Genomic DNA, 24960 nt, shown 5'->3' on the forward strand with positions numbered 1-24960 from the left:
CAGGCGTTTTGAAGTTCAAAAGGTCACCAATGTAAAAGAATAAAAATGCCTGTAATCTGCCAAAAAAGAAGCTCATGTACTTTTTTGAGTGACGGGCGTTTTGCTTTAGGTGACAGAACGCTCAGATGTGAACAGGGGCCATTGAAATGAATAGGATTTGTCTTGTTGGGTGTTTTTAAGAGCTGAGGCTTGGAGCAGAAAAACACCTAGATGTGAACGGAGCTGTATTGTAATACTTGCTATTACTTTATGTAAGAGTAGTATTTGGAACACTATTAATTTGTTTGTTGTTTGGCATGTCTTTATAGCTGCGTCTTATCAGCAGACCTGCTCTTCCTGCTCCTGCAGTAGGTATTGGGACTCTGCATAAACAACAACAAGAAGATATCATCAGACAGACATTTGCATAGCTGGACTAACTATGGACAAAGCTGGACATCAACCATTGGATAAAACAAGCTTTTCTATAAAAAAAAAATCTTTATCATGGGGATCAAAACACTAACGCGTTTCATTTTACATTGCAACTGTATAACTTATTAGCAAAATATCATCCTTTAAAAAGTCCACGTGATTTTCTTTTTTTTCTTTTTTCTTTTTTTTTTTTTTTTACTGAAATCAAAGCAGGTAACAAACATCAGTGCTATTATGTGTTCAAAACCTGCTGTTTCTTCATTGTCCAGTCACCAGGCTGGGAGTATGTTCTTGACCAAATGATTGTGCTTTCACGTTGGAGGTAGAGATGTGACCATGCTGTATAGCAAGCTTGTCTAGGTGACAAACCCGACTGTTACAGTGTGTATGTGTGTATATAATTAGTATATAATGTATTTCAACTGTGAATTGGATGTTTACCTGGTGTTCAGCATAAAATCCTCTTATAGCCTCTGCCAGACTAATTCCAATCACAGATGATTCTAATATATAAAAGATGACGTTTGATTGGAGGACTCCCGTCTATGTCAGCTGGAATGTTTACACGTGCATATGGGAGTACTAAATTACATTTTTAAGGGGCAGTAGAGTTTTGTTTTTTTTTTCTCAGTTTATTGCTGGAGTTGTGCTTAAAGTGATAGTAAAGGCATTTTTTAAATTATACCTATAGGTAAGCCTATGATAAGGTTTACCTGTAGGTACAGTAAATATCTGCTAAACGTGCATCGTTTAGGAAAGATTTACTTAGCAGTGCCGGCGATACCACCGGCGCACTGCGCTCTCGTTGGACTGTGTGCCGTCTATAGAGAGAGCTGTGCCGCGGCCGTGACTCATCGACGTGACATCATCGCTACTCGGACAGTCAAACGGTCACTGCCCACAAACCCGGAAGGAAGACCGGGTGAAGATGGAAGTCCTGTCAGCAGTGACAGCGTGCCGCTGGAGGGCTTAGTTTTCAGGTAAGTCTTTTATAATGTGCTAGTGTGTGATGCATACTAGCACATTATGACATTAATTTGCAGTTTTTTTGCAGTTTACTACTACTTTAAGTATAAACTAAAGGTAAAGCATATTATAGTTTTGACTAGAGTGAAGAGGGATTGGAACACCTGTCATGTTTTCAATGCTGTCTGTGCCCCTATTAGGGAAATTCACCCTCTCGCTTTGTCATGTTTGCTATTAGAAGTAAAAGAAATTCCCAAATGTTGGGTTGTTCCTAGAACAGTAGTAGAGGGGAAATCTTCCAATGGGTACATTATTTTTTGGTGACCCAGAGATTTCCTGCTTTGGCTATGGGGCAGGAAGTAAAGACAAATCTCCCCAATGGGACACGGATGGTGAAAAAAACTGACAGGTGTTATAACCCTCCCTTACTCTAAAATTAAATAAAACAATTTTGCCTTTAGTTCTCCTTTTAACTGTCTTGACTGTTTGAAATATTTCATGATGATCTTAAAGCGATATTAAACCCCAATCCAAAAATGTGAGCAGCCTACCAATCTTTAGATATGCATTTAATCCATTTTCTTTTCTTTGGATTTTTCCCTCTGTTTCCACCTGGTGATCTAGCCAGTAACACAACTCCTGTATTAGAATACCCCCACTCTGGAAGAAGGAGCACATGGACACCTTTTGGACAGCAGCATTGTTAACCTGGAGGGAGGGGGGTGTTGGATGCACTAGCAGCTTTAGATACACTAACAAATGTAAGCTGACATTTCCTCACATTAATGGTAATTGTGTTCAAAATATTACTGATCAAACTTGAACATATACTTTACTTTTTTTTTCCGATTTTTACTCTTTTTTTTTTTTTTCCCCTTAAAATGCAATTACATTTTTAAAATTCTCAGAGGACTTTAGGGTCATGAGAAAGCCCTGTTGCCCCCCAAAAAACAATATATGTATTCTTTATCATAAGTAATTACAAAGTTATAGACTCGTGAACAGACACATAACAGAAATGTGAAATATGGTCTGGTCCATAGGGGATAAACAGGTGTGGGAGCCGAAGTGGATAACATCCTGAAGGTCAGTTTCAATCAATGAAGTGCGTGTGCAAGAATAATGGTGATATACAGTGCCTTGCAAAAGTATTCCCCCCTTGGCATTTTTCATGTTTTGTTGCCTCACAACCTGGAATTAACATGGATTGTTTGAGGATTTGCATCATTTACAGTAATTTACAGAACATGCCCACAACTTTGAAGATTTTTTTTTTTATTGTGAAGCAAACAACAAATAGGACAAAATAACAGAAAAAGTCAATGTGCATAACTATTCACCCCCCTAAAGTCAATACTTTGTAGAGCCACCTTTTTGCGGCTATCACAGCTCCAAGTCGCTTTGGATAAGTCTCTATGAGCTTGCCACATTTTACCACTAGGATTTTTGCCTATTCCTCCTTGCAAATCTGCTCCAGCCAATTCTAGTTGGATGATTTAGGCTTGTGAACAGCAATCTTTAAGTCTGACCACAGATTTTTTATTGAATTGAGGTCTGGGCTTTGACTAGGCCATTCCAACACATTTAGATGTTTCCCCTTAAACCACTGTGTTGCTTTAGCAGTGTGTTTGGGGTCATTGTCCTGCTGGAAGGTGAACCTCCGTCCTAGCCTCAAATCACACACAGAGTGGTACAGGTTTTGCTTAAGAATATCCCTGTATTTAGCACCATCCATCTTTCCCTCAACTCTTACCAGTTTCCCAGTCCTGACTGCTGATATTATGGTGTTCTTTGGGTGATGTGATGTGTTGAGTTTGTGCCAGACATAGTGTTTTCTTTGATGGCCAAAAAGTTCAATTTTAGTCTCATCAGACCAGAGCACCTTCCTCCATACATTTTGGGAGAATCCCACATGCTTTTTCGCAAACTCAAAACGTGCCATTTTGTTTTTAATGGCTTTCTTCAGGCCACTCTGCCATAAAGCCCAACTCTATGTAGTGTACGGCTTATTGTCATCCTATGTACAGATACTCCAGTCTCTGCTGTGGAACTCTGCAGCTCCTCCAGGGTTACCTTATGTCTCTGTGCTGCCTCTCTGATTAATGCCCTCCTTGCCCAGTCTGTGAGTTTTGGTGTGCAGCCATCTCATGTCAGGTTTGCTGTTGTGCCATGTTCTTTCCATTTGGTTATGATAGATTTGATGGTGCTCCTAGGGATTATCAAAGATTTGGATATTTTTTTTTATAACCTAACCCTGACTTGTACTTCTCAACAACATTGTCCCTTACTTGTTTGGAGAGTTCCTTGGTCTTCATGGCAGTGTTTGGTTAGGTGTTGCAGCCTCTGAGACCTTTCAAAAAGGTGTGTATATGTAATGACAGATCATGTGACACTTAGATTGCACACAGGTGGACATCATTTCACTAATTATATGACTTCTGAAGGTAATTGGTTGTACCAGAGCTTTTTATGGGCTTCATAACAAGGGGGGTGAATACATACGCACATGTCAATTATCAGTTTTTTATTTCTGAAAAATATTTTTATGTATATATTTTTCTAATTTTACTTCACCAACTTAGACTATTGTGTTCTGAACCATCACATATAATTCAGATTAAAAAACATTGAACTAATGTAACAAAATAGGTAAAAAGCCAAGGGGGGTGAATACTTTTGCAAGGCACTGTAATTGATAAAAGAATGTGAGAAGATCCAAGTGCAAATGGGAATCAACTCTTAAAATCATTTGGTCACACTTGCTTCCATCATCCAGAATCCACCAGAAGTGTGCCCTAGCAGCTCACCTTAACCGCTTTCGGACCATCCCGCGTACATTTACTGCGGCAGGGCGGCCCGGGTGCGCAAAATAATGTACCTGATTTCATGCACGCGGTTTAGAGGGTTTGCCGCGACCAGCCGATCGTTTACAGGAGAGGCGGTTCAGCAGTGTGCTGGTGTAAACAAAGGACACCACTGATCTGTCAGTGAGGAAAAGTGAGAGATCGTGTTTCAGCTAAGCTGAATCATGATCTCTCCTTTCCTCCAATGTAACACTTCCCCCTACAGTTAGAAACACCTCCCATAGAACACAGTTAACCCCTTGATCGCCCCCTAGTGTTAACCCCTTCCCTGCCAGTGCCATTTATATACAGTGATTAGTGCATCAGTGCATGATTTCGCACTGATCACTGTATTGGTGTCACTGGTCGCCAAAAAGTGTCACTTGGGGTCAGATTTGTTCGCCGCAATGTCGCAGTCCCGCTAAAAATTGCAGATCGCCGTAAATAAATGTCCGTAAATCTATCCCGTAGTTTATAGACGCTATAACTTTTGCGCAAACCAATCAATGTACGCTTATTGGGATTTTTTTTACCAAAAAATATGTAGTAGAATACATATTGGCCTAAATTGATGAAGAAATCTGATTTTTTTTTTTTTTTTTTTTTAAATTTGGATATGTATTAAAGCAGAAAGTAAAAAAAATATTTTTTTTTTTCAAAATTGTCGGTCTTTTTTTGGTTATAGTGCCAAAATAAAAACTGCAGAGGTGATCAAATACCTTCAAAAGAAAAATTGTATTGGAGTACAGCGTCGCACGACCACGCAATTGTCTGTTAAAACGATGCAGAGCCATATCGAAAAAAATGGCTTTGTCTAAAACCTTCCGGGCCTGAAGTGGTTAATCAAAGACCACAAGGGTCTGACCGCTTTCAATAAGAGCCCTTGCACACTGGGGCGGGGGGCGGCGTCGGCGGTAAAACGCCGCTATTATTAGCGGCGTTTTACCGTCGGTATGCGGCCGCTAGCGGGGCGGTTTTACCCCCCGCTAGTGGCCGAGAAAGGGTTAAATACCACCGCAAAGCGCCTCTGCAGAGGCGCATTGCCGGCGGTATAGCCGCGCCGTCCCATTGATTTCAATGGGCAGGAGCGGTAAAGGAGCGGTATACACACCGCTCCTTCACCGCTCCGAAGATGCTGCTGGCAGGACTTTTTTTACCGTCCTGCCAGCGCATCGCTCCAGTGTGCAAGCCCTCGGGGCTTTCACACTGGGATGACAGCAGCGGCACTTTCGGGGCGGTTTGCAGGCGCTATTATTAGCGCAATAGCGCCTGCAAACCGCCCCAGTGTGCAAGGGCTCTATGTAAAATCTTTAATCCTTGAGAAAATCAGATGTGACGCAATGCTTCGGGAGGAGCCGGGTAACATCACCGGAAGTTCTGAGTGTTTCAGTGCTGTTGGTCTTTTTCTTATGTAAGTTACTACTGTTCAATAAATCTTTACAAATTACTGCACTATGGAGATTTCCTTTATCTTGTATGGCCCTTATTAAATGGAGGAGAGGAGGAGGACTAGTACTGCACAGTGAGATAGATATTAAAGTGATTGTAAAGTCTTGTTTTTGTTTCTATAAAAATAACATAATACTTATCTACCCTGTGCAGTGGATTTTCACAGAGCAGCCCAGATCCTCCTCTTCTCAAGTCCCTCTTTTTGTGTTCCTGGCCCCTCCCTCCTGTCGAGTGCCCCGCCACCCGAGCTGAGCCACAGCTCCTTGTGTCCATTCAGACATAGAACCATGGCTCGGCCCTGCCCCCTCTCTCTCCTGATTGGCTTACTGACTTTGACAGCAGCAGCAGCCAATGGCGCTCCAATCTTGGATGACCGAGACACTCATGGGGAGTCTTGGATGACCGAGACACTCATGGACAGAGATGAGGCTCAGGTAAGTATTAGGGGGGCTGCTGCACACAGAAGGCTTTTTATCCTAATGCATTGAATGCATTAACCACTTACGAACCGCCCAACATTGTTTTACGTCGCTAATTGGATGAGGAATATCGGGGTTATGGCAGCAGCTAGCTGCCATAACCCCGATATCCTCTTCTTCAGCAGGCGGTCCGCTTTCAGATAAAAGTCACTTTTATCGGCGGCGGGAGAGGTGCCCTCTGCTGCTTACTGGAGCCAGCGGTGGAGGCGATCGTGTCTGTTCTCTTGTGTGGTATGGAGACGAGTGAGGGGAAGATGGTCCTCATCCATCTCCATACAATTGCAGTACAGATGCGACGTCAAACGTCACTTCCGCCAATAGCTCTTAAAGGGACATTTCGTAATTTAAAAAAAAAAAAAAGTTTTATTTTTTAATTTTTTTCATTGCATTTTAGTGTAAATATGAGATCTGAGGTCTTTTTGACCCCAGATCTCATATTTAAGAGGTCCTATCATGCTTTTTTTCTATTACAAGGGAGACGACGTCTTTCTAAGACGAAACGTACGTCATCGCTGTGTGTCTCGTCTGGAACGGGTGTTCGCTGGCCGGCTGCTGCTATTTTTAACCTGTGTTTTTATACCCTGGTTCTTATGTAAGTGCAATACTTTATTCATTAAATTGTTTAAACTCACTGATTTGCGCTATGGAGAGCCGTGTTTTTATTCTTTTTTGGGTCCTCCCTGCTGCCTGTATACTGATCTTTTGGACGGAGCTAACCTGATCTGCCTGGCTATCCTGGCCATCCTCCCCCCAAATTGTCGATCCTAATAGGACGTTATTATGATTGTGAGCCTGGTTATTTACAAGCTGTTTCATAGCTTGCCGCTGGTAAGCATTCAATTTATCTGGTGGTGGATTTTTTTCACGTGGTGTTACTGGAAAGAATTACTACTTCATTGCACTATATTGGACATTTTTTTGAATTCACGGATTTGGACTTTATTATTTCACTGATGTGATATTTCTTATTTTCACATGCATATGTTTGTGTTTTTTCCCTATAATATTTGTGATCCCTCAGTGATTCATTTATAATTTTTTGTTTGCAGCACGGTTCCTACTTACCCACTAGTAATAAAAGTGACACAATTTTTTTTTAAAAGAACAGTGTAAAAATAAAAGGTAAAATAAATAAGAAAAAAATGTTTTTTAAACGCGCCCCGTCCCGCCGAGCTCGCGTGCAGAAGCAAACGCATACACAAGTAGCGCCCGCATATGAAAACAGTGTTCAAACCACACATGTGAGATATTGCTGCGATTTTGTATTTGTTGTGTATGTCTAATCTGTTAGACTGTGTTCACTCAATCTGTAGTACTATATTCCAACCTGTGTGAATTTTTTTTTTTTTTTTATTATTATTTAAATATGACACTTACCTGTCCAGGGAGCCCATGATGTCGGCACCTGAAGCTGACCTATCCATCGGCTCTGGGTGCAGGTGCCTGCATCATTACTAAGTGAAACAGGAAGTGAAGCCTTGCGGCTTCACAGCCTGTTTCCTACTGCGTATGCGCGAGTCGTGTGGCACTTTTTGAATGTCCCGTCGTCTTCTGGGACACAGGTTCTAGAAGGTGACGGGGGGGAGGAGGAGGGCCTGGAGAAACCGTAGAAGTGATGTACCTCGCCGTGGCGCCATGGGGTGGAAGTCCCAAAGAAAATAAGTAAAAAAAGTACGAAAAAAAATAAATATCCAAAAACAAGGGGGCGTTGAGTGCATATATTTTCAAAGGAGTTCAATTTTTGCCTTCAACTTTGCTTTAAACACTTTGGAGGTAGTGCCACATCTTTCTTTGCTGTAACTAAAAACAATAAACAGTTTTTTTTTTCTCTTTTGGGATAAAGTTTTTACACAAATAAAAGCTGATCATTATAAGCACCTTTGTCAGTAGTAAATGGTTTGTCTCAACCCTGTAACTGCTGCAATTAGACATGTGCACTGACAAAAAATTTGTTTGTTTTCATTTCATTCGTTTTTTTGCTTTTTTCGAAAGTTGGGAAATCTGAAAACTTGGATTTTCACATTTCCGAATTTTCGAATTCCGACTTTTTGAATGTTAGAATTTCTGAAAATCTGATTTTCCGAAAATCCGAATTTTCGGAAATTTGAAATTGAAAAATTCGGAAATTAACGAATTTGTCAAAATTCATTAAACAAATTCCGAACTAAACAAATTGCACATGTCTAGCTGCAATTGCAAAACAGCTTGTTCTTTTCAAAAAACGACAAAATTACTGGCTGAATCATCATGTGAAAATAAAAGAAAGAAAGAGAGCCTTAAAAAGAAAACAAATGCAACAATCACATCTAAGAATTGGTAAGCTGCAATATAATATTTGACTTTTAATACCACTTTAGGATGTTTGACTAAGGAACGAATGTTTCCTAATGCAAAACAAAACCTTTCTTTTATCAATTTGTGTACCATGCATTCATCCTTATTTTGCATCATCATTTGTACAATATCAGGAGAAGACAGAATATGAAACCCTGCCACATATGTCAAAGTGTGGGATCTTTTGTTTATTGTAGGCAACTTGGTTCAACAGTTAACCCTACTAAATCCATGTTGGAAAAAACATGCAAAAAAAAAAAGTTAATCTAACGTATCTCTTTTGATGGTGTCTTTTTACAAGTGAAATTTCACAATTAACATGTCTTAACTTGCAAGTGACTTGTATTGCTTAGTTCTCTAAACAAGTTTTCTATATTATGAAAGTGAACATAATTGCTAAAATGCTGACTGTCTTACTAGCTGTTACAAAGTGGAAGAATGGTACCTTGGACTTGGGAGCTGTTAGACCCCTGATGTCTCCCTTGCCCTCAGGTGCTCAGGTCTCCCCATGTTGCCCTTATTTCTAGACCCTTAAGTCAGACATCTCCTTCAGCTGCCTCTTCTCAACCTTTTGGTATTATTTCACCCCATTGCACATCTTCCCAGATTTGTTTGGACTCTCCATGCTCTGGGACCTCAGATTCATCCTTCATCATTCCCTGTAGAGGGGATCTACATACTATAGATAGGTCTGTTTTCTGAAGCTGAGCTGCAATCCCCTTAGTCATCTTCCTGGATTTCCTCTTTTTCTTTATCAGGCATTCTTATCCCTTGCTCCCTGCCAGAGGATTTTGTGCTTTATAGGGGTAGGTTGGATAGTTCTTAGATTAGTAAGTGATTTGTCAAGTTTATAGTTTGCCTATCACACCTCAGAAACACATATGGGTGTTGGTTGGAAGGAGTCTTAGTCATCCTCCTGGTACTTGTGTTTTTATACACCTGTTTTAGTTACGATATATCCTCATCCCTGCCCACCCATTATTGCGGGTGTTCTTATCTTCCTTCTCCTTCGGGAGGATTCAGGGTTGGCATCCTTAATATTTTTTCCAGTTTAAGGGTTTTACTTTCTATTCTATTTAGTTTGTTATGCTTTAAGGACTCTCACATCTATGACTATCCCTTATTACGGTTTTTCCCAACCTGGGGTACCTGCCAGGACATTTAGCCCAGGTTCACACTGAGCATGATTTCACTCCCGTGCATCAGTCCCGATTTTGGACGCTATTTCAGAGACACCTGTGCAGGTTTCTGCACAGATGTCAATGTAAACTGCAGCCTGAAATCGCAAAAAGTAGTACAGAAACAGGCGTCGCACCGCTTAGGATGGTGCCATTGATGGCAATTGTCGCCGATTTAACATGCGATTTGACATGTCAAAACGATCCAGTGTGAACCAGGGCTTAGGGTATGCAAATAAAAAAAAAGAATAATTGGTGGAAAAATGCAATGGTTTACCTGCGACGTTAGAAAAAAAATTTGATGCTGTAGCTAAGATTGTCAAAACTGGGAACCTACCTCAAATCACAAGGTAATTCCGGCTCTTCTATTTGGTTATCACTGTCCAGTTTGCATACTAGTATCTCCCGCCTGGCAACCTGAAGGTTTGTATGTATTAATGACCTAAAGCTGCATACGTGCAGCCTGCCAGGGGCTCCTGGTTTGGAGAGCGGAAGAAGGGGGGGGGCATAGAGGTATAGAAACAAACCACAGAATGGCACTGGATGAACGGGAGCATGACTATGTTGTTGTGACTCTGTGTAATGTAAGTAAGTGACAAATGTATTTAAAGCTGCACTCTGTGGATTAAACAAATTATAAGGGTTACACGCTAATTAAGTATGGGGGGGTTGAAGAGGCAGTATTACTTGCACTATACACACCACTCCGGCGCTGTCTTCTTCTCACCTAAACTCCGGCTTGTGGGCTGTCCGTCTGTCCCTCAAAGTCATCACAAATAGTTAGCACTTTCGCCTAGCAGCGCTAGGGTCGTTGGTTCGAATCCCTACCACGAAACTACCTGCCCAGAATTAGCATGTTCTCCCTGTGCCTCTGTGTGTTTCCTCCAGGTACTCCGGTTTTCTCCCACACTCCAAAGACATGCTGGTAGGTAATTGGCTCATGTCTAAATTTGCCCTAGTATGTGTATGTATGAATGTGAGTTAGGGACCTTAGATTGTAAGCTCCTTGAGGGCAGAGACTGGTGTGAATGTACAATATATCTGTAAAGCGTTGCGTAAATTGATGGTGCTCTATAAGTACCTGTAATAAATTGCAGGGCTAATAACCCTGTATTATATGTGGAGTAGGGGTGCTGAAATTAATCGTTGCATCGATGCATCGCGATTCGGGTGTCCCCGATGCGGCATCGATGCATAAAAACCCGAAAATCGATGTTCGGTGACGTCATTAGTAGCCCCACCCCTCCCGGGAAAGCGCTCGAGCAAATTTTTAAAACGTCTTTATATTAATAAATGTGTAACAATTGATGCTGTGCCCCCGCTGTATGTGCTTTTTAAAAAACAACGTCACTTCATACCGAACTTCGCCGGTATACGATCATGTGACTCCCGCCGCTCTCCTCTTCGCTCTCCGCTTCCGTCTCCTGAGTCCTGACGTCAGCGGGCATTTCTCAGTCCCGCCCGCCTCTCTTCTGATACGATAACTATAGTCAGCGGGCGGGACTGAGAATTCCCCGCTGACTTCAGGACTCAGGAGACACGTGAGCGGAGAGGGAAGAGGAGAGTGGAGAGGGGTGGGACGGCCGGGAGTCACATGATCGTATACCGGCGAAATTTGGTATGAAGTGACATTGTTTTTTAAAAGCACATACAGCGGGGGCACACCATCCATTGTAATATATTTATTAAAAGAAAGTAATTGTGGGGGGTCAGTGATGGCTGCATCTAATGGGCACAGGTGGCTGAGTTTGGGCACAAGTGGCTGCGTTTGGGCACAGGTGGCTGAGTTTGGGCACAAGTGGCTGCGTTTGGCGGGCACAAGTGGCTGCGTTTGGGCACAAGTGGCTGCGTTTGGGCACAAGTGGCTGCGTTTGGGCACAGGTGGCTGCATTTGGTGGGCACAAGTGGCTGCGTTTGGGCACAGGTGGCTGCGTTTGGGCACAGGTGGCTGAGTTTGGGCACAGGTGGCTGCGTTTGGCGGGCACAAGTGGCTGCGTTTGGGCACAGGTGGCTGAGTTTGGGCACAAGTGGCTGCGTTTGGCGGGCACAAGTGGCTGCGTTTGGGCACAGGTGGCTGCATTTGGCGGGCACAAGTGGCTGCATTTGGGCACAGGTGGCTGTGTTTGGGCACAGGTGGCTGAGTTTGGCGGGCACAAGTGGCTGCGTTTGGGCACAAGTGGCTGCGTTTGGGCACAGGTGGCTGCGTTTGGGCACAGGTGGCTGCGTTTGGCGGGCACAAGTGGCTACGTTTGGGCACAAGTGGCTGCGTTTGGGCACAAGTGGCTGCGTTTGGGCACAAGTGGCTGCGTTTGGGCACAGGTGGCTGCGTTTGATGGGCACAGGTGGCTGCGTTTGACGGGCACAGGTGGCTGTGTTTTGGCACAGGTGGCTGAGTTTGGCGGGCACAAGTGGCTGCATTTGGGCACAGGTGGCTGCGTTTGGGCACAGGTGGCTGCGTTTGGGCACAGGTGGCTGAGTTTGGCGGGCACAAGTGGCTGCGTTTGGGCACAGGTGGCTGCGTTTGGGCACAAGTGGCTGAGTTTGGGCACAAGTGGCTGCGTTTGGGCACAGGTGGCTGCGTTTGGGCATAGGTGGCTGAGTTTGGCGGGCACAAGTGGCTGCGTTTGGGCACAGGTGGCTGAGTTTGGCGGGCACAAGTGGCTGCGTTTGGGCACAAGTGGCTGCGTTTGGGCACAGGTGGCTGAGTTTGGGCACAGGTGGCTGCGTTTGACGGGCACAAGTGGCTGCGTTTGACGGGGGAGGTTCAGTATTTTTCAGTTTGTTTGCGCCCCCCAAAAAAATTTTGAGCACCAGCCGCCACTGGTCAGCACAGAGACAGTACAGGGAACTTCACAGGGCTGTTTGTCATCTGTAGATTCTTTCCCTTTTGACCTCCCAGCAGCAGTGTGTGTGAATGTCTGTACCCTGTAGTGCACCGGATTACTGCACTTTTTAGGGAGTGAGGTTATTTTTAATTCAAAGCGGAGTTCCAGTCAATTTTTTGTTTATTAGAAGTCAGCAGCTACAAAAAAAGTGCATCTTCTGACTTTTAATAAAAAGACACTCACCTGTCCCACAATCCAGCCACGTGGCCACCCAAACCCTCCCTTCTCTCCCCCGCCTGTCCACAGCGCCGGCAATACTACTGTGGGCATCCGGCTGTGACAGCTTGCAGCTTCACAGCTGGGTGCGCATGTCTCACTGCGCTGTCCTGCATAGCCGGGCAATCTTCTGGGAACTGTGATGTGTCCCAGAAGATTGCAGGGTGGAAGGGCCACCTAGGCGGCCCAAGCGGAAGTGGGAGCTCGTCGGTAATTGTGATGCATCGTGATATCGAAACGTTGACCAGATAATCGTAATCGAATCGAATCGTGAGACCAGTGAAGATGCGCAGCCCTAATGTGGAGGAGGCTGGAGTTTGACTTCAGCCAGGGTGCCCTAGAGAGGAGGCAGTGTGGGACCAGTCGCACAACTCAAGGGAGATTAAATAAGGTATTTCTCCATATTGTAGCACCCCTAGATTTAACGAGCAGTTAACACTTGCAGTGGCAGGGGCCCCACTGCAAGGGTATATTTTGCCTAATTCCTAAAGTTTAGTTTTAAAATCACCAACAGGACTCGCCCCAAACTTCACCTAATGCTAAAAAGCGGCATACTTCTGAATCGTAAGTAGTATACAGCGTGTCAGTTTTAGGTGAATCCCAGGGCTCCTGTGGCTGTGATTATATGTATACTTACTATAGTATTTAAAAGATAAAAAGTATACAACTTGTCAGCATTGGGTGAGGTTTGGGTTAGTTCCAGCGGCGGCTGGTGTTTTTTTGTTTGGGGGGGGGGGGGCCGCAAACAAACACTCCCCCACCCCCACTGTCTTCCGGTCGATCCAACGGCACTTACCCCATCTAGCCGGCGGGCATCCGACGACCGGTGGGGACCATGCATCCAGGCATCAGCCAGCAGCTCTTCTCTTCCTCACTTTCACCGTGCGTTTCCTCCTCTCCTCCTAGGCATCCAATAGGATCGATTGTCCTTTCAGCCAATTGGGTGACGGGTAACTCACCCGCTTCCCAATGGCCAGATTGAGGATCAGTGTTTCAACATCGAATATTCATTCACTGTTGTAACACCGGGGTGGGCTCCGGTCACACACTCTGCGACCCGAGCCCACCCTATTTTGAAGCCTATTAGAGCCTCTGGCTTTAATCGGGTGCTTAAAAAAAAAAAACTGGCCGTTGTAATTCATGTGCCTGGTGCCCTGAAAAGGGCCAGATGCATGAATAGGGGGTGGCCGCGGCAGCCATGAATAGATTCATGCTATGCATGAATCTATGCATTGCATATAGGGGGTGGCCTGGAGAGAGGGGAACAAGCCCCTCTGGTTAGTTCCTGTTGCCTTGGTTTTCAAGTACACTTACTATAAAATTTAAAGGATCAAAAGTATTCAGTTTGTACATTTTTAGATGGTTTCAGTACGATACTGACTGATTGGGGACAGGTACAATTTTATGCAAACAGATTGCCTGGGGTGGATACACAATAAAAAAAAAAAAAAAGGGTAGGGAACCACAGTCTTAGGAGATGGATTGTCTACTCCATCCATCTCATCCTTCCTTTATCATAAATGTCCCTTTGTTTGAAGTTGAAGGTTAGGAGTGTTCAGTTTAAACCTTCTACTGTTGCCTGGCTATTCCTCTAGACTTGTTAAATCTGTATCAACTTCTTTTCCCTGAAGTCAAGTTTTAGGTATGCTATGCTTCGCTTTTTTTCTACAGTTAACCCAAATCTTTTCTCTATTGAACATAGAATGTCTGTCCAAACAAAGGGATCTGTTATTTTGTCTCTAGGTCTGTGCCCAGCAAAAAATCTCTTCTTGTTAACCTCTTTAATTGTTGGCCTGTTTTTCTGTCCTATTTAAAGAGAAACTGCAGTCTGCTCACATAATTTGTAATAAAAACATCTTTGCCATTCTGAAGCTTCCCTCCAACCACTTTGCATATTATTTTATATACACCGTGATTCTGTACTTGCCAAATATGCTGCAGAAATCTCCCTCCACTAAGTCTGGCTGCAACCATTTTAACTGTGGGCAGCTGAAGCTGCTGCCTGTTCACTTTCTGGATTTACACCGACGCACAGAGGCACACCTCCAGCTCTGCAGCCCTCATTGGCCCTCTTATGACTCACCCCCCCCCTCCCTTCCTGGCAAACTCTCACGAGAGAAAGAGAGCTGTGCATGATGTCATAAGCCTAGGCTTTTTACCAGACAAGAAACAGGAAGTGGGCTATATTTACTCACAGATAAAAATTTTTACTATCCAAAGTTAAAACAACAAGGGCAGAGGATTTAACAGATGGAAAATTGAAAAAATGACTGACCCCTTTGGTTGTTTGTCCAGTTATTTGCTGATCCAGGCTAAGCTTTTTTTTTTTTTTTTTTTTTTTTTTTCGGTAAAGGTTTCCCCTTCGCAATAGTTATCTGTCTGCATTTGGAGCATTAGGTTGATCCTCAGTGCCCTGCCCTTGGTTGTGGAAATTTCCATATTTGGTCTTGCCATTTCTTCATCCAGCCATTTATTCAGGTGTTGATTCCCTTCAGTGGCTGTTGCCCACCCCTCAACTGGACTGCTTTTGGACATCTTTTTGAAATCCTCTGTCTTCTAATCCACCGGCCCCTGCAGCCATATTTTCCAGGTGCTGCAGGGGTTAATACAAGCCAAAGAATCTGTCATTTGCACTTGTCAAGAGTGCTGATTATGCCACCCCTTTTCCATTCATAGGAACTGTACTATAGCTTCCATGAATGAATACCACTTTATGAATGGAAGACAGGTGGGTGAATGAAAGGTCTGTGTCCTCCATTCATAGATAATATTTTTCATTAATGGAAGCTATAGTACAGACTCTATTATCTAGTGTTCCTAAATGGACTTCAGAGTAAAGATTTTACTCTAGGTATTTTATAACTGTAGATTGTGGCTGTGTTTACATGACTTAAACCCAACTCCCGGAAACATACAAAATATCTACCCTTGCAGAACCCAGCAAAGGTTAAATGCTTGTTAATTCTAGCGTTATAGGGATAAGGGGTTATACTTTGCTCACTCCCTGATCGGGCAGACTTCTTACATCTATGTGACCAGTCCTCCGCAGCCTCTTTTCTAGGATGCTCCAGAAGGTGGTCGTACGATGACTTGTACAATACAAAGCCAGTAGCTCTGCATTTTACAAGAGGACAGCAAGAGCCCGCACATAATCTGGAGCAAGTAATAAGGTATGCACCACATCCTGTTCCTAGTACATATTTTTATTACACTGGCCCAAACTCTAAATGTCTATAGAGCCAAAATAGTTTGATCTGAGCAGCTTTTGCACCTCTCTTCATTAGTATTCTTCATGAGTATACTTTTGGTAATTGTTATATAGCTTTCTAATGAAGAAGGATGCAAAAACTGCTCAGATCAAACTATGTTGGCTCTATAGACATTTAGAGTTTAGACCAGTGTAATAAAAATGCCAACTTCAGCTGAAAAAGCACAGAACTGCATTATTTTCCTGTTGGGTGTACTTTGCTAAATGTATGATACTGTTGAATATTTAATACTGGTTTGTTGAACAAAGTAAGTACCTTGTGAACTTTTTGTTCTTTTGTTATAGGGATTGCTAATGGCTTTCTCTCTGATTACATTGCATTTAAATAAAACATTATGATCAGCATAATAGTACAGTCTTTTACAATGATCCCATCATAATATTGCAACCTCTCCATGGTAATAACTACATTTAAAAGCTGTAATCAACTTTGTAATTGCAGTATTATGTATGTGATGTTTTCTATAAAGTATATTTTAAGAATAAAGTATTAATCGCAAATTTGACACAGAAAAGGGCTATATTGTTTATGTGCTGTGTCACATCTATATGTACACTCTGCACTGAGTTTAAGGGCTACCGTATACTATTACTTTAATGATCATTGTGACGGGAGTCACTTTGAGCGGGGGGCCCATGGAACCCGGAAACCCTTGTTTCAGCTCCCCATGCACCTCCTATGTCTTAGTCACCCTGTGTCTATTAGGGGCACAGGGTGACTGAGAAAATGATGGAACATTGTAAGAGTTTTGTAGACTGTTGCCATGCCATCTGCAATCCCTGTTTAATCAAAGCATTGCTTAGATATGGATTTCATGGTTTTCAATGTAGTAGCCGGTCCGTCTACTACTGGGGGCTCCTGCTATTGTGTGAAGGTGTTCTGTGTTTATACTTATGATAATGTGTATTGTGTCTTCTGAGCTAGAAGACGGCAAGTCTGACCTGAAAGGTCAGGCCTTTGAGTCACCTAGGCTGGTTAAATGACTAGTTAATTAGCTCATGTTAATTTATGTTTCTGGTTACGGTTTGTATTGTTGGGGTAATATGATCAGGAGGGGGAACCTCCTTCTCAAGTGTATAAAAGCCTGTATTCTTGTTCAAATAAACAGTTCCAGCTTTGCAGCCAACTAGTCCTGCCTAGTTCTTGGTTACAATGTGCGGCTATAATATCTAATATCTATATTCAGACTGGAGGAAGTGGTATATGATGGAGGCACTCAAACGGAGTGTGGGAGGTTCTGTTACATTGGTGGCAGCAGTGGGATGCTTCCCACAGTCTGGGACATCCAAACCTCCACCTGGATCCAAGGTCTGGACAGCAGGAGAGGAGAGGTACAAATAGCAGCCGTCATGGAGAAGGAATTCAGAAGGAGGTTGCGAGAGATGTGGATTACAGCACAGGGGACCAGTGTCAGAGCAGCTCCTGCTAGGATGGTATGATTCTGTCCTCTGGGAACTCTGGAAGGAAGCGCTAGTTCGTGAGCAGCGACACCAGGGAAAAATTCTCTCCTCCTTCCAGGAAAGGTACTGGTCACAGTACGAAGTGCGAATGGTGTTTTTGGGGAGACAACCACACAAGGAATGGAAAGCTGAGTTATCCAGGCTGGTCCAGGTGGAGATGCGATTGGACAAGAGTTACAGAGCCCTCCGCTGGTATGTAGCCCAAGTGTGCCCGTAGACAGCGGATGACACCCCAACAGAAAGCTTTGGCTATGGCAACCTGGGGCTGTTAATTGAGAGGCTGTCCAAGGATCCTGACTTTGGCAGCAATTTGGAGTGGCGTTTAGTAGAAACCTTGGAATACAGAGAACGGATGCTGAATGTCTCAGAAGTTCCCTGGGCACTGGAAGATTAGGAGTTTCTAGCCAATCAGGAATGGGAGCTGGAGATCGCCTACAGACGGCTGCTAGATTCTGCTCAGCAGCAGGTCTGGGCTCCCTTTGCCTGGGACTATCCAGAAGTACCAGATGACAGTCCTGAAATCCTGGCTGAAGAGTTGGTAATGTGGCAGAGTAACAGTGTACTTTGCCCATCTCTGCCTGCAGCTATGGATGCGGAGGTCTTATGGCTGATGCAGCAAGTACTGACTGACCTTGACCATCCTGTTTCTGCATGGGACATTCTTAGATTGAGGAATGCGTCTGTCCAGCAGCTGATGAGGGTACGGGAGATGAAGCAGTCGGCTCATCTCTCCAGCCACAGATCACAGAATCTATGGATTTAATTGAATTTTCATCGGAGGATGTTATGGATCATGAGTCACCTGCCAAAGTGTTGGCAACCCGTACCCTGGATTTTCAGCAATTACAGAGATTAGTGATTTAATTGACTTTTCTGCTGAGGAAGAACAACCAGGTGAGCCTCCGGCAGAAGAGCGGGCATCAAGGCAGAACATCACTGAGCTCTGCCCAGCACCAACAGCAGCTTTAGGCTTCCTGAAAGAAGAGGCAGCCGGCCTTTCTCCCACAACACCGACAGTGACATGGGATTTCCTGCCAGCAGCATCTGTGGAGTTGCAAGAAATGTCTCCAGCTGAAGCGCTGGCAACTGGACAGAGGGTCCAAGATCTCGCACCCCACACCTGCGGCAGTTCCGGAGGCCTAGGGTGAGAAGGAGATGGTCACTTCCCAGCAGCAGATCAGGATCCAAGGGGGGAAAGGGAGAGGAGGTTGTCATCCTCCCTTCCCAGCAGTCAGAGTGGAGGAAATTGTCTTCCCTCCCCAGCAAGGATCGTGCACTTGGGAGCCAGTGACAGAGAAATGTCATCCCTGCAGCCAGATGAGGGCTTGGGAGGTGAAGCAGCCGGCTCACTTCCCCAACGGCAGCTACACAGTTTGGCGTGTGGAGGTCATCCTTCCTCCCCAGCGGCAGCTCCACAGTCTAGGAGTGGAGGAAGCTGGCCTCCCTCCCCAAGAGTTAGGCGGAACAGATGATGTGGGGTTCCCAGCAGAAGCGCTGGCAACAGGGCAGAGTGCTGCTGGCCTCTGCCCTCAACTAACAGGATGGATTTCCTGTGAAAGTGGATGGGACTAGGGTCTCCACTTGTATACCCCAGGGATGCTGGGCAGTCAGCCCAGATCCCCAACGGCATGACAGAGTGAGCCCAGCCACCCGGTCTTCTCTCCAGTGGCTGAAGGGACTCCAGGGGGAAGGACCAGTCTACACTTCCTCCCCAGCAGCGGGTATGTTCTATGAGAGAAGCAGAGGTTGGCTGGGTGTGTAATGCTCTGTTTGGAGCAATTTTGTTTGGGGTACAGTGTGGGTACAGGCATTGGGGGACTGCAACTACGGACTAACTTTGGAGTCAACCCGTCTGGGTATCTTCTCCTGTGTTAGTCTGCTGCCGAAAGGGGAGAGATGTGACGGAAGTTACTTTGGGCAGGGGGCCCATGGAACCCAGAATCCCTTGAAGAGGTTGGGAAACCCTTTTTTTCAGCTCCCCATGCACCTCCTATGTCTAAGTCACTCTGTGTCTATTAGAGGCACAGGGTGAGTGAGAAAATGATGGGACATTGTAAGAGTTTTGTAGACTGTTGCAATGCCATCTGAAATCCCTGATTAACTAAAGCATTGTTTAGATATGGATTTCATGGTCTTCAATGTAGGAGTCGGTCTGCTACTGGGGGCTCCTTCTATTGTGTAAAGGTGTTCTGTGTTTATACTTATGATAATGTGCAATGTGTATTGTGTCTTCTGAGCTAGAAGACGGAAAGTCTGACCTGAAAGGTCAGACCTTTGAGTCACCTAGGCTGGTTAAATGACTGGTTACTTAGCTCATGGTTATTTATGTTTCTGGTTAGTTTATTGTTAGGGTAATATTATCAGGAGGGGGGATCTCCTTCTCAAGAGTATAAAATCCTGTATTCAGGATGGTTGCAATATGCAGCCAAAATATCTATATTCAGACTGGAGGAAGTGGTATATGACGGAAGCACTCAAGCGGAGTGTGGGAGGTTCCGTTACAATCGTGAACATTTAGTTTCTACTCTTTGTGGTCAGAGCCCCAGCCTAGGATTCCTTGCACATCACTTAGTGCGAGGTATTCGCTGTGCACACTGCCTTTTAAAAAATGTACCCATCTGGCTCATGTGCATGACTGTCCTAGTCTCAGCCAGGATGAGGCTTTCTATAGAAATGAATGGAGATTAACGTAGAAGCTGTGTGGCACTTAAATGTGAAAACTGAATTTTCTGTATTTTTCAGTTCAGGGATAACTAGGGGGAGCTTTTTGGCACTGACCTTTTATGCAAAGTGGATGCCATAGTTTTAGCTCATTGTAAAGGTGTGTTTTTTGTAAGAAAGTTGTGGCAAAAGCTCCTTTCTCTATGATCTATTTGAGAGACTCAGCTTGATAGTAAGAAACCAAAGGTTATACTGCCACCTATAGGAGAACTGAACACTAGGCACATAGAAAAAAACTAAAGTGGATGTAAATCCCATTCATGAAATTTGACCTGGGCACATATATTTGTAGAGTTTACTTATCTCTGTTCAAAGCCCTAAGTCTTGTGTCTTTCTCGTGCTCGGTTCTTCTGTTATCAGCCTGATAACTTCTGACAAGTTCTCCATGAGATAAAATCAGGCTGAATTTTGTGTTGGGGTGGATGCATAGAAATAGATGAGCGGACAGCTGGTCTATTCAAAGCACAGCTCTGCATGGTTTCTTCCTTTTTCTGCCTATGTGGAGAGGGGGTGTGTGCCTTTCCTCCAATCAGCTGTCTCACAGTGTATGGCAAGAATCCACACTTACAGGTGAATCAGGAAGAGAAAATTCTAACAGGACACGCACTTTCTAAACAGTATATAAAGCTGAAGACAGCAGATATACAAGTAAAACTTATGTAGGGAGATTTGTTTAGCCTCTGTGTATCATCTAAGGCTGTTCACTTCACTAGGTATATGTGAGGGTTTACATCCACTTGAAGGCTATACCCCTCCCATCTCCCTCCTTAGTTTCACCCTAAGAATGAATATCTTCTCCTTCCTTTTATATTTTCTACTTCAACTAGAATTTATTACTTTCAACAGCTACTAGTAGATTCAGGCACAATACTGGAAAATTTCTCCATTTAGCAAATAAGCGCAGGCATTTCCAGCTTATTAAATATACAGGTGTTCTCATTGCATTCGATAGTGGCAACCTTCCTGTGTTTTGGGTTACACAGGATACTCTATTATTCATGAAAGGCAAGTATATCAAGGGAATCCTTGCAGAGTTACTGGGACAAGAAGTGTGGCAGTTTACTATTCACATAAAGAGGTTGTAAACCTCGGGGAAAAAAACAAAAAACAAATAAAACAAACCCTGCAAGACAAAGGCATAATGAGCTAGCATGCATTGCATACTAGCTCATTATGAAATACTTACCTCAGAACGATGCCTTGAATCTGCGTCGGCAGTCCGAGTACACGGGCAACATCTTCCAGCGGCGGTACTTCTGGGTTCACGGCACTGTGATTGGCCGGAGCCGCGATGACGTCACTGCCATGCATGCGCGCAGGAGCTGCTGGTCATGGCACGGCTACTGAAGAAACAGCACCAGCGGCCCATTTCTTCAGTGCACATGCGCTGATGACGTCGGCAGCAGCGCATATACTAAATATCTCCTAAACTGTGCAAGTTTAGGAGATATTCACGGTACCTACAGATAAGCCTTGTTATAGGCTTACCTGTAGGTAAAAGTGGTGTAAGAATTTACCACCACTTTTAAGACTCGCTGTTGTGAGTGGCTGTAACTGAACTTTTGTGTTGAGGATTTTTTCCCTGTACATGTACCTGGGGTTTTTGTGTGTGGTACTTTCCTTACTAGCGGCTGTAGCATTTACAAGGAGGGACAGGTTTACCAAGCTGTGTTAACATTTCTTTTATTTCTCTCTCAAATTTTTCTCTAACCCAAGACAAGTTTGCATGCTGGGAAATGTATTTACACGTCTGTACTTTTTTTGGTGGCTGGGCACTGTACTTTAGCCACGTTTTCCCCAAATTCCCAATATTTTTTCCTCCATATCAGAGATCTGCTGACACACTTCAAAGAGTCACTGATCTTGGTGGCTCTGTTGCTGTCAATTTATACCAGACCTACATCAGCTTTTTTGCAGGAATGTCTCATCTATGTCTTCCCTTCAAAAGTCCATGTGTGCAAATGGTTAGGGGAACTAAGGTATGTGTGTTCACCAACAGAGGGGGCAGTACAGAGCTCACTACTTGCTAACAAAGGGTTTCTCCTCTGTGCCCAGCATTGTGACATTGAAAGGTGATGATAACCAACTGCGATCCACTGGATCCCAGGGATCAGCCTGTGTCACAGAAATCTCATGGTTGCAGCCTGTACTGAAAGATTTGTGGTGCATTTCAGCTGGTTGGTGTACCTTCTAATTGAGAACACACATCCTGTTCAGAGGTTGAGTCTGCAGACCTTTTTTTTCGCTAAAGGAAGGCTAGATTATCACAGCAGATGCCATATATCTGGGTGCGTGCATACGCGTGTGGGGGGAGTGTTCTGGCACCTCTGTCTGTCCAGGGTTGTTGGTCGCAAGAAGAATCAAAGCTTTCAATCACCATCCCAAAGTTAATCTATTGTTTCACTTGACGCTCTAGTCATCTGGTCCGAGTTAGATCAGACACTGGGCTCCATTCACAGAACCAAATATAGCATGCGATTCTGGAAATGTCAATTCACTATTGCTTTATGCCCCATGCCATTTTTTTTCTTAATTTTCCATTGCCAGCATTTTTTTTAGTTTTTTTTTTACATTCAGCTGTCATCATTGGGAACGCCAATGATCGGGGATTGACTCGTCGGTTGTTAAGGAGCGGAAGGCTGCCGCATGCCGCTGACAGTTACTGGTTGTTAAGGACGCCGGTGGCTGCCTGCTCCTTAACAACCAGCTATTTACAGCCTGTGTGGCGGTAAATTACCGCAGGCTTTCGCTACTAACATTCCGCATGACTTCATAAAATAACTCATGCGGTATTTTAGTAGCGATTTTTAGTGAATGCTTAAAAACTTTTTTGAAAAACGCTGTGCGGTATCTTACCGCAGACTCAGATGCGGTAAGATCTTGCTTTGTGAATGGAGCCCAATGCCCCAACTGTGGCTTACATCAATCATCAGTGGGGCACCAGGAATAGTACAGTGTCGACCAAGGTAGGGTCTGTCCTGTCCTAGAGTGTAAAATTGGCATGCACATTTTCTCAGCAGACAATGTCTGCACCCTGCGGAATGTTTTTTTCAATGGTTTTTGCAAGACATAATATGTCTGCATTGGGAGAAAATGTATGTTAAATACTAGCATCTCTTTTCAACAAGAACCTAGACAGATTTTGTCTCTAGAATGCAAGACCTGACAGCAGATGAAGTGGAAACTTTGGTGGCACCATTAGTATGCCCTGATATATGCCCGTCCTCCACTGAAACTTTTACCTTGTCTACTTTGCAAGAACTAGGAAGGGAACATTTCAGTCATACTCATACCTCCTAGATTGGCTCTGGAGAGTGTGGTACATCAACTACTTTCTTCTGTTGGCTAACTCTCCTTGGTCTCTACCTGGCTGACTAAATTTGTTATCTCAAGAACTGGTCTTCCACCCAGCTTTTTGCTTAATGGTTTTGACAACCTGGTTGTTGGAACCTAGATTCTGAAAGACAGAGGTGTTTCAGATTCAGTAATTGTGGCAACGCTTAAAACTTGTATATCTACTTCCCGCAATGTTTATCATTGAATGTGGAAGACTTATTCTTACCTGTCTGAGTCTTATGTTTTTTATGATTTTTTTTTTTTTTTTTAGCTGGCTGTTTTTTGTTTTTTTTTTACCTCAAGTTGGAGGTAGAATATCAATTGCCTCTTAACTGCTTCAGATGCACGCTATAGCCGAATGACGGCTACAGCGCGGACTTACTTTGCCGGGAGTACATCTATTGACGTCCTGTGCCCCAGCAGCCTGCCCCCTTCTCTATTAGACTCGGCTGATCACAGTGCAAAATATTCACTATACCTCTCAGCAAATAGCTTGGAGTGTCTACTTTCCAAAATGGGGTCATTTGGGGGGGGGGGGGGGGGTTGTGCCACCTGGACATTCCATGGCCTCCGAAACTGTGATAGGCAGTGAAGAGTGAAATCAAAAATTTACGCCCTTAGAAAGCCTGAAGGCGGTGCTTGGTTTTCGGGGTCCCGTACGAGGCTAGGCTCCAAAAAAGTCTCACACATGTGGTATCCCCGTACTCAGAAGCAACAAAATGTATTTTGGGGTGTAATTTCACATATTCCCATGGCATGTTTGAGCAATATATCATTTAGTGACAACTTTGTGCAAAAAAAAAAAGAAAAAAAATTTGTCTTTCCCGCAACTTGTGTCACAATATAAAATATTCCATGGACTCGACATGCCTCTCAGCAAATAGCTTGGGGTGTCTACTTTCCAAAATGGGGTCATTTGGGGGGGGGTTTGAACTGTTCTGGCATTTTATGCACAACATTTAGAAGCTTATGTCACACATCACCCATCAAGCCCTTTCTGACACTTTTTGTTTACATGAAAAAATTATTTTTTTTGCAAGAAACTTACTTTGAACCCCCAAACATTATATATTTTTTTAAAGCAAATGCCCTACAGATTAAAATGGTGGGTGTTTCATTTTTTTTTTTTTTTTTCACACAGTATTTGCGCAGCGATTTTTCAAACGCATTTTTTGTGGAAAAACCCCCCTTTTTAAATTTTAATGCACTAAAACACACTATATTGCCCAAATGTTTGATGAAATAAAAAAGATGATCTTAGGCCGAGTACATGGATACCAAACATGACATGCTTTAAAATTGCGCACAAACGTGCAGTGGCAACAAAATAAATACATTTTTAAAAGTCTTTACAGGTTACCACTTTAGATTTACAGAGGAGGTCTACTGCTAAAATTACTGCCCTCGATC

The 24960-nt window shown here is 43.8% G+C and overlaps 1 protein-coding gene across 2 annotated transcripts in view; it reads left to right on the forward strand.

Annotated features, from left to right (window-relative positions):
* Positions 1-3772, forward strand: part of DHTKD1 (dehydrogenase E1 and transketolase domain containing 1) — a 77995-nt gene extending 74223 nt beyond the window's left edge. For both annotated transcript variants that reach the window (XM_073619497.1, XM_073619496.1), the window contains exon 17: positions 309-3772. In XM_073619497.1, coding sequence (XP_073475598.1) covers positions 309-410 — 102 coding nt within the window. In that variant the 3' untranslated portion in view covers positions 411-3772. The remainder of the gene's footprint in view (positions 1-308) is intronic.
* Positions 3773-24960: the final 21188 nt, after the last annotated feature.

This window comes from Aquarana catesbeiana, linkage group LG03 (genome assembly GCF_042186555.1).
Source record: "Aquarana catesbeiana isolate 2022-GZ linkage group LG03, ASM4218655v1, whole genome shotgun sequence".
In the NCBI taxonomy this organism is placed as follows: Eukaryota; Metazoa; Chordata; class Amphibia; order Anura; family Ranidae; genus Aquarana; species Aquarana catesbeiana.